The sequence below is a fragment of the Drosophila elegans genome, unplaced genomic scaffold (genome assembly GCF_018152505.1).
Source record: "Drosophila elegans isolate 14027-0461.03 unplaced genomic scaffold, ASM1815250v1 contig_208, whole genome shotgun sequence".
NCBI lineage: Eukaryota > Metazoa > Arthropoda > Insecta > Diptera > Drosophilidae > Drosophila > Drosophila elegans.
The window spans coordinates 6560684-6570808 of record NW_024545578.1 but is presented as its reverse complement, the minus strand read 5'-3'; the positions used below and the strand labels follow the sequence as shown (position 1 = coordinate 6570808).

At 34.6% G+C, this 10125-nt stretch overlaps 2 protein-coding genes across 2 annotated transcripts in view; one reads left to right on the top strand and one right to left on the bottom strand.

Moving 5' to 3' along the window:
* Positions 1 to 2901: 2901 nt before the first annotated feature.
* On the bottom strand, positions 2902 to 4621 carry LOC108145790. Its single transcript, XM_017271360.2, has 5 exons — positions 4550 to 4621; positions 4170 to 4487; positions 3450 to 4110; positions 3067 to 3384; positions 2902 to 3008 (listed from the first exon to the last, which is right to left on the bottom strand). The coding sequence occupies exons 1-3, from the start codon at positions 4571 to 4573 to the stop codon at positions 3955 to 3957; spliced, it is 498 nt and encodes a 165-aa protein (XP_017126849.1). The 5' UTR covers positions 4574 to 4621; the 3' UTR covers positions 2902 to 3008; positions 3067 to 3384; positions 3450 to 3954.
* Positions 4622 to 5491: 870 nt separating this feature from the next.
* LOC108145814 (frizzled-2) overlaps positions 5492 to 10125 on the top strand; it is a 98383-nt gene continuing 93749 nt past the window's right edge. The window contains exons 1-2 of the mRNA XM_017271404.2: positions 5492 to 6069; positions 8537 to 8830. The gene's annotated coding sequence lies outside the window, so the exon portion shown is untranslated. The remainder of the gene's footprint in view (positions 6070 to 8536; positions 8831 to 10125) is intronic.

Genomic DNA, 10125 nt, shown 5'->3' with positions numbered 1-10125 from the left:
CAAAAGTAAACACTTCATTCAACTGGCAGTTGACAGATAACCAAGACAAACACTCGCCCACACGCTGTCGCATTTATTGTTTGTAATATTTATAATTTTAATTAAATAACACATCATAGATTTTGATTAAAACAAGGGGCAGAGTAAAGCGACTGATGGCTCATTTGCCAGCTGCAAATTTGAGAGGATGAGGAAATGGTGGCTGAGTGACTGAGTGAGTGTCGGATCATCAGTTTCAATTTGGTTCCTGGGACAATCGAGCATTTCCTTTTTGCATTCAGAAAAATACATATCAAATAGGTTAACAATTTTTTATAAAACAAATTTAAGCTGTAAAGTAAAATATATTTATTTAAAGAATTAAATAATAAATTACACAAAGGTGTTCATAATATAATAATATTTTTTAAACCAATTTACAGTTGGAATAAATTCAAAAAAACTTAAAACTTAAATTTAATATAAAATGATTTTTTTCGAGTGCAGATTGAATGTGATGACATTACGCACACTTTCGCATTGAGGTCACTTCAGTTTGACAAATGTCAAATGGCATTTAACGGCATTTGCACAAATCATTAAGATTAACAAATGAATGCGGGTTCTATGAAATTTTGCCAGTATTCTCGTAGTAAATTATTTCCAAGAGGGAGACGACAGCTTTTCTGACTGAGAGTGCACTTCCACTTCCAATTCCACCAGCATGATGGTTAACTTAATTCCCGCTGATTCACTCCCCAGATTTTGATTGTTTACCCGCCGACACAGAAAAAGAAATACAAATGAAATATCTTGTGGGCCGTTTCTGTTTTCAATTCGCTTCCAAGCGCCTCATAAAAATGGCAAATTGAGTGCCGCCCCCGTTGCGAATCAGACAGATATATAGTATTTGAACACCACACCACCCCCGATCCATAGCTCTCTAACTAATTGCTTCAGCACGCGTGCCATAATTTCTGGACGTTGTTTTTTTGGGGGTTCGCAGGTAAACAACTGCTCTCGACCATCTTTTGTTTTGGCCATAAAGTATCCCTCGGAACAAGAGCATTCTTGGAGCTCCGCCTCCTCGGGGACCTCTTAAGCATTTCTGCTGCCCGAAAATTCAGCTCACCACCAGGCGTAATAAAATTTCTAATTGCAACGAAAACAAATTTCGAATTTCAATGCACTGCAGGTGCCGCACTGAAAACAAACCACCAAATGTGTATGAATGGAATTAATTGTTATGAAAATATTGTGCCGGTGCCGATTGATTGATTGTGTGGGTGGGGGAGATTGAGAGAAGAGTTTTTGGGGTATGAGTCAGTGATTTGAAGGTGTGGGTATTAGCATGGTAAAGAAAATAAATTTTGGATACTTATGTTCTTGAAAACTAAAAAGCGTTTCCTAATATTTTAACCATTAAATTAAAATGAATAGTGAATTTATCAAAATATTAACTATTTATATATATTAATACCAAATATTTTGAACTTTTATACCTAGCCATATAATATGATACTTTTAAAAAGGATACTTTATTGTGTTCTTTAAATCTTTGATTAATATTACTTGCAAATTTTGTTTATTAGTATGTTGGTATTTTATTTTTACTAAATGTGGTATTCATTCTTGTTTTTTATTTCATCATCACAACTCTAACAATCAATTCTTTATTACTTTTCACTTCGTTTTATATCAATTATTTTTTCTTTCTTACAATATAATAAATTCTTTATTACTTAACCCCTTTTTTGATATCAACTATTAAGCCTTTGTCTAACTGTTGAATAGCCATGGTCTTTCTAATCAACTTTTCTTATATTTTCTTATTGTATTTATATATGGTTGCATTAATAAATATGTTTTTTCCCTCCCTTTTGCAAAGAATTATTAGTTTTATTATTGTTCAACTGTTGAATGGGTATTAGTTTGTGTTTCCGTCTTTCTTTTAGATGCCCAGTATATTTCAACTCTCTTCCGTTTCTTTTGTTCTTTTTCTTACATTTCAAAACTGTCTATCAAGCACCGCAGTTCATAGCAAAAGCTGGTGGCCTGAATGTACTAAGCCCCCCATTTCCCACTTTAATGCCCAACCCCAAATCTGCTTCTGGAAGTCTAAAACCCGAAATGCAGCTCAACATTTGTCAACGCAACTGCAACAATAACAGCAATAACAACAGATACAGCAACAATAATTCGATCCTTGAGGTTACTTCTCCATTTGGCCACTTGGGCTTTTTGGCTGACCGCATTCAGTTGGTGTAGAACGCCGGCCGGCAGTTCTTGGTTCTGCTGCTGCCATTAGCAATATAGCACCAAATACACATACACCCGCACAGTGGGTGCTCCTGATCCCCCAAAATCCCTCCGCCCCCTCCTTGTTAACCCCTCTCGTAGACTAACCCCCTTTTGGACTGTTAGCAAGCCTTTTGTTTTTGTGTACTTGCGAGAACTTCAAAGGAGAAGAGCAAAATTTCATGGGAGAGGATCATGCGCAGAAAATGTTTCATTTTCATTATCCTCAAAAACCGGCTCAATGGCCCGTTCTCAAGTTCCACAAACATATTTCGATTTAAATTTCAAATAAATTCAAACGGGTTTTTTTTTTACAAATTTCTGGTTACCAATTTTGTTAAAGTAATGATTCAGCATTCCAACAAACATAAAACTGTTACTTTAAGAAAAATATTTGAGATATTTTATTTTAAATCTATAAACCTGTTTTTTTCGCTCTTTGACCTATACTTTTATAAAATTGTTTTGAAAAACCATTTAAACACTTTTAATAAAGTTCTCCTAAGCATTAAATGACTTTTATTTAGATAAGCTGTTATGTCTTGGCTTAAGATTTTTGAAAAGAAGTACACATTTAATTACGACCGAGCAAAGCGTCCACGAACAATTACGCGACCTGCTTTGCGACTCCTAAAAAATGTATGTAGGTCCGAAATGAAGTTCATTACTGGCATATAGCTGGGTATTAAGTTTGAATTGATCGTGAATCCGTTTACAGTATATCGCGTATTCTTAAAAAAAAAAGAAATATATATTATGCATTAATTAATAGTTAGATCTGATTTTTACCATTTTATACGGGCATTCCATTGGTAAGTTGCCAATTCGGCGAACCTCGTTGGTAACCATCTTCAGTAAAAAATATGTTTCCACACTTGCTAATACTTGGCAAAGGTCTACTTTTATTTCAGTAAAGTTCGACAAGTATGAACCTTTTTTTAGCGTCAGTATATATATGCCTTGTATGTCTCTAACATCTTGGGCTAAGGCAAATTCCAGATCCATTGAACCAGTTTTGAGTGATGTTCGATCTAAAGTGCAGCTTACGTTTTTTATTATATCTGGAAGATAATTAATGCACTCAACACTTGTTATATAGACATCCATCTGGTCCCACAAGCAAATAAATATATTTTTAGTAAAAATGTATTTCTTTTATTAGTTCAACTGACCTTTCCAAGAACATTGTTGAACGTGATAATACCCAAAATCGGGTATATCCAAGATAAAATCCTTTTGACGTTCATTTCAGTGGTTAAACAATAGTTGACTGAATACAAAATTCTTCTTTTAAAGTAATTGCACGATTGCTGAGGTAATTGTGCTTTATTTAAATGCGATCAATTATTTCGTTACCGATCAATACCCCTGTTAATAGTCTATTATCCACGAAACATCATTTTAAACTTTTTCTACGCAAACTGTGCTCTATGCTTTAGAGCTATTTTCCAAAAGTCTTCTATCTACTGCTGTTAGTATATAAGTCATAACTGGTCAAAGCGGGCCGAATCGGACGATAGTGTCTATAGCTTGCGCTGCCTTTCAGTTTATTTTTCAAAATATTGTAATGATTAAGGTTATAATTTTATTAGAATCTGACATCGTTATCATACAGCTAAAGAAAGGAAATTTACTTGTTATTTTTTGGTTTTAAGATTTCTTAAAAAATCTACTTTGTTAACGACGATGGAGAAGTCGGCCACGGACAATTATGCGACCTGCTTTGCGATTCTTAATGAATATGTGGAAGTCCGAAATGAAGTTCACTGCTGGGATATAGCTGGGTATTACGTTTGAGTTAATGGTAAATTCCTTTACATAATATCGCTTATTCTAAAAAATAGGCAAATATTTATCAAGCATAATACACAATTCTTAAACCGTTTATTTACCATTTTAAACGGACATTCCAGTGGCAAATTTCCAATTCTTCGAATCTCGGTGGTAACCATCTTAAGTAAAAAATGTGATTCCACACTAGCTAATAATTGGCAGAGTTCCAGTTTTAATTCAGTAAAGTTTGTCAGGAATGAACCTTGTTTTATCGTCAGTATATATATGCCGTTCACGTCTATAACATCTTGGGACACGGCAAACTCCATATTCAGTGAACCAGATCTGTGTGCTGTTCGATTTAAAATGCAGCTTACATTCCTTATTATATCTGGTACATAATTGGTGCATTCAATATTTGTCATATGGACCTCCATCTTGTAGCACAAAAAGAAATATTGTTTACAAAAAATGTTTTTGTTTTATTTATTCAACTGACCTTTGCAAGAGCAGTGCTCATCATGATTATCCCCAGAAACAATTCAATCCAAGATAAAATCCTTTTGACGTTCATTTCAGGGGCTTTCTATTTGACGACTAAATTACAAAATTCACATATTTTTATTACAGATTTTTTTTTTGGGAGGGTCTAATCATTAGACTCTGATGGTACAAAAGATTGATGAAGTAATTGTGTTTTAATGAGTTCGTCAATAGTCTATTATGCATGAAACAAAATTGGTAATGTTTTCGTTCGGTTGAAATGGTTAAACCACAGTTTTCGGTTGAAGAGTTCAAGTTTCAGTCTACAATTGTGTTATATTTGGGGGATTCTCCTAAATACATATTTTTTTAATATTTTGTTTCCAAAATTTTTGTTTGGCTAAAATGGTTTTATTGGAATAAATAAATTTGTAAAATCAACAAATCTTTACTGAAAAGTTATAGTAAGACATATTTTGTTGTTTTGATGGCTTAATAAAATTGAAAAATTTTAATTTATAAGTTACTAAATATTATAAAGAACTTAATCAACAGCAACAGTCGCTTACTATATACATTGGTAAAATGCGAGTAATTGTATTTACCTGAACTATTCTAACTGGTTTTTGGTTTCATTAACTGTTGATTACAATTACTTGTATCAAAAATTCAACCCACAAAAATGGGTTGGAGCATTTTTACACTAAAATAAATAGCTTTTCTTATACCTATTTTAATGTTTATAGGTGTAATCCGTTAAATAACGATACCCGTTTCGAATTTAACGTTTCCATCCAACTTTACGTTACGTGATGGCGGGCTGGCCTTACGTTTACGTTACACGTTTTTGGACCGGCGCACAATTAAGTTTTGTTTTTCAGTTCTCCCGCTTGCTCTCTCTGTGGATTTTGCAAAACAAAACGGCCGGCCGCTCCGCTTGGAAAAGTCGAGTCGGAAGAAAGTCAGTTAGCAAGTGGAAATCACCGGAAAAACTACATAGCGCGGCAGAAGGAAAATCGCGAAAGTCACTGAAAATTCACACCGCAGACGGGAAATAAAAAAAACAGCCCCAAAAGGCAGCCCCCGATAACAAAAGTTAATAACAATAACAAGGCGGAATAAAAACAAAAAAGGGGGGAGAGAAACAAAACGAAACAAATGAAAAGGAAAGAATGAAAACAAAAAGAGAAACAAATAAAAAATCGCGCGTTTAATTAACGTACAAAACGACGCAAGCAGCACAGTCGACGCCGCAGTCGTAGTCGGCGTCGCAGTCGACGTCGCGAGTGCTTGTGTGTGTGTGTTTGCGTGCGTGAGTATCTGTGTGAGCTAACGATATAAAACTGCAATTGATTGCAATTTCGGCGGCATTTGCAAAATAGCAAGCCGGCGAAGAACACAAAACCAAGAAATCAATAAAAGCACAACAAATAAATACATTAAATATATACCAACAAACAAACACAAAAACATAGAATAAATCCCATAAGCCTGCAATAAAAATAAAAATACACAACAACAAAACATAGCCAAACGGTAAAGATACTAAAAAAAAGCTAACACATATGTATGTGTATCTAATATAATAACAAATACATAAGTAATCGAAAAAACAAAAGAGTACAAAAAGCATTTTTGTGAGCGCAGCTGTTGATGAAAGTGAAGGAAAAATCATTCACATTTTCTACCGGAAAATGGGAAAAGCAACAACAACCACACACTCACACAGCTGCAATACAACAAAAAAAAAGATACAATAAGAGAGCACAGAGAGCTAAAAACTCAGACGACGCCAAGTTATTTTTTTCGCTTTTTCCTTGTTTGCATTTTATTTTAGTTTTCTGTTGTGTTTATCGTACAGAGAGAGGAAAATGCGGGCAAAACTTTAAAACTCGAATAAACTTAAGATAACATTACGTTTATTACTTTCCAAGCTCATTTGGTTATCTCTTGTTTTTTAAACAAAAAAATTTGGGTAGTATAATTTTTTAATTTTTTTTAATTACTTAAAATTATTTTAAAAACGGAAAAATTCTTTGTGTCTGAAGTGAATTTTTTCAGAAAGCTCAATTTATTAAATTAAATTATATAAGTTCTGTCTTTTTTTGCAAGATTATAAATATTTTTTCCTCCGGCTGTAGCTTACTAAAAAAATTAGTCACCAAACGAAATATATTTTCCTTATTTAGTTTCTGGAGATATGTTACTGCATTATAAAGTATAAAAATCAAGTTTTGCATGGGGCAAATATGAGTAATAATTTAAGTTCAAGTAGAAAAGCTCCAACTGCAAATTAGTCACTGAAATATATTTATTTGATCAAATGAAAGTGTTGACCAGAGCTTGCTCTAATTATTGTCTGTGTACATTAACGAGTCAAGTTTACAAGCCAGACATCGCTGTTGCTTTTACTGTTGTTTTTCTGCGAGTATCTTATAGCTAGCTGCAAAAAGTATCTAGATACTTTTTAGCGAGTTCTCTGTCTGTTTATTGAGACGCCTTTTTGAAGTTTATTTCCTTAAACACTCCTCGCTTTAATTCCATAAATATTCGAGCCAAACAATTTCAGCTGTTTCGTTATATTTATTTATTTCTTTGCACTCGCATGTTGGCCAGCAGTCAAAGTAACATTCAACTTCAACTTCTGTCTGCGCTCTCTAATTGAGTTAGTCTGGCATTTGAATGGGAGCAGCAAAACACACGCATCACTTCTGGTCGAAAAAGGGGGGCGGAATGGGCGGGGCCGTATGCCAGACTCAGCGGGTGGAAATCCAAGGGATGTGGTGGGTGCTGCTGGGGGTCACAGCCAAACCCGTGTGTTAAATTATGCAAAATGCTCGGGGAATGTCGGAGCAATAAGTGCAAAAATGTTTACAGACTTTTGCCAAGCAAGAAAATTATTCATATTTGAGTTTGGGTTAGAATAAATAGGAACTTTTGGTCCTTTTTCTTTTCGTTTATTTTTTCGAGCTTATTTGTCAACCTTGTTTTCTAAGATTATCTTAATTAGATTTTCTTCTAATATGTTTTTTTTTCTTAAAAAGGGTTTTTCTACCTTTTTTCATTTATTGGAAAACTGTTGTTTTATATAGGTTGTATTTTCAGTTTTTTCATTAACAAAATTCATTGTTTATTTGAGAGAAGAAGTATAACAATATGTTGCCTATGGAATTTATCGTGTTAGGGAAATACAAAAGACTTAAATGCAAGAAACTTTAATCTTAATTTTTCCTTCAAAAAATAGTTATAAGAATAAATAACCAGAAAAGTTGAATTACAAAGAGGTTAAACAAAGTGTAAACTAAAAAACTCTTCAAATCATATTACTTTTTCCAAAGAATTCTTTTTGACTTCATTAATTTGGTTTCTCTAAAAATATCACAATTTAATTAATGCAAAGTATACCTATTTATATATATCTTTGCAAGGCACATTCATAAATAAGGATCTTACAATTCCGTTTCAAACAATTTTTTAGCATATTCCTGCCCACGTACACACACATATTTTCGTTGCGTATTTTAAAGGGTTAACACAAGCTTTACGACTGCCAAACTTTTTCCACGTTAGGTTTTTGAGCTGTTCCTTTTATTTTGTGAAAATGTTTGGCATTTTTTGTATTAAATTGTCAGTGAAACGAGCGTTGGACCGTTTCCGTCGGGCATGGCAACAATTCAAAACGTGAACTGCCACTAAAACATGCCAAAAATCTGCGCATTTAAAATATTTGCCCCAGAGCCCATTGAAAGTCAGCCAAGCGACGGTTAAAACGAGGAGGGGAAATCCAGGCATTTTCCTGCGATTTGATTTAGTTGTTGTTGGCTGGCTTACACCTTTTCACTCACACCTGTCGGTTGTGTTGTTCTATGTCTTTTTTTCTCTATTTGTTCAAACAGCCACGTCTGCGTTTTTATTGCCCCTCTGCCTGTCTTTTGTTTACTATTTAACTGATATTTACGCCACTTGCACGTGATCAATAATTAATTTGCAATATCTTCTTTAGGTTCGTCAAATCAAATGTGAATTGAAGAACGGATCGCCAGCCAAAAAAAAAACACTTAAATCATCAGTCCGATGTAGCGAAAGCAATTATAATATACGAAAATGCAACCATTCCGTTCCGTGCCGTGCTAATGCAAAAACGTATACGATCCGAAACCGATAAAATTACAAATACATGAACCCAAGTGAAATAACAATTTTACAGCCCACTGAAAGCCAAGTATAGCAATTGCATTGCGGAGTTCTGTAAAAATTAAACAACAAAAAGTGGACATCAAAGGAACTATTTTTTGAGGTGAGTTTTACAAACCATTTGGATATTTTAACTTTAAACTTTTTAAAAAGAAGTTGCGACGAGTTCTGAAAAGCGTAAATAAAACTGTTATTAAGCATTTGGTACCAAATTCTTTTGACCTTTAATACAAGTACTCGAAAATATCTTACTTTCGGGGATATGAAATATTAAACAATATCTAAAATGATTGCAAATCTCATAAACAATAATGTTTTTGCCAACATACGAAAAACCTGCACTTTCACAATCAAATATTTGGAACCCAATTTTGTGTTATTATTTTCATATGTTGATTGCCCATAGCTTTTCCTGGACTTCTGTTTATCGACTTCAATTTGCCCGCAAACACCGGACCCAAAACTCAATTGGAAATGCAGGGAAAAGCAGGAAAATGTAGCCAGAGAGTGGAGAAAAGCGTAGACGAAGGGGACAGGGAAATTGGGAGAGCAGGCGGAACAGAGCATAATCCAGAAAACACCATTCAAGGGCAACTTTCACCAGTTTGCTTGATGGGCGAGGAGCGATATTGGTAGGGGTGAGAGGTCAAACCACCCGGTGGCAACTGCCCATCCATCCATCGCTTAACATTTTCGTCTGCCATTTTCATTTCGACCAGGGAAAACTCTGCCGCAGTGGTCGGCCGCATTGGCAGTTTTTGGGTCTCCACAGACATCGGACATACATCACAAGCCCAAGTTCAAATTTCCTACTTCCTCTGTTCAACCTCACCCTCCTGATCCTTCAGTCCTTCGCCTTTTTTTATGAGTGCCAAAATTGTTGTTATTTTTGCCGAGTTTTCCCCCCAAAAAAACTGAAATGGGGGAAAACGGCCGGCAAATGTACTGAGGGAAAATCGACGTTACAATACAAGTCTTGGTTTATTTAAGCAAACGTAAAAAATGGAAAACTGTTATTTACAAAAATTTAAGTTTGTTATATAAAATTCAGCTATCCAATTTTTTCTTTTTGAATATTTTGTAAAACTCCATTTGGAAAAAAACGAAAAGTAGTATTTTCTTATTTATATTTGAAAGCTTATATAGAAATGTTTTTCACTGAGTTGTTGCCCTGCAACTATGTGAGAAACTGATCAGATGGATTCTTGAGATTTTTGAGATTTTATGGAAACCTTAGCTCCCTGTGTAACTGGGAAATAAAGAAGGAAATTTTTTGAAAATGCCTGCCAGCAGAAGAAGCAGCAGAAGCAGAAGACGGTGGCAAGGACATGGAGTGAAAACAGTTGCCGCCGTCGTCTGCCGTTTGTCGTCCTTCGTCTGTCTTCTGTCGCAGTCGCA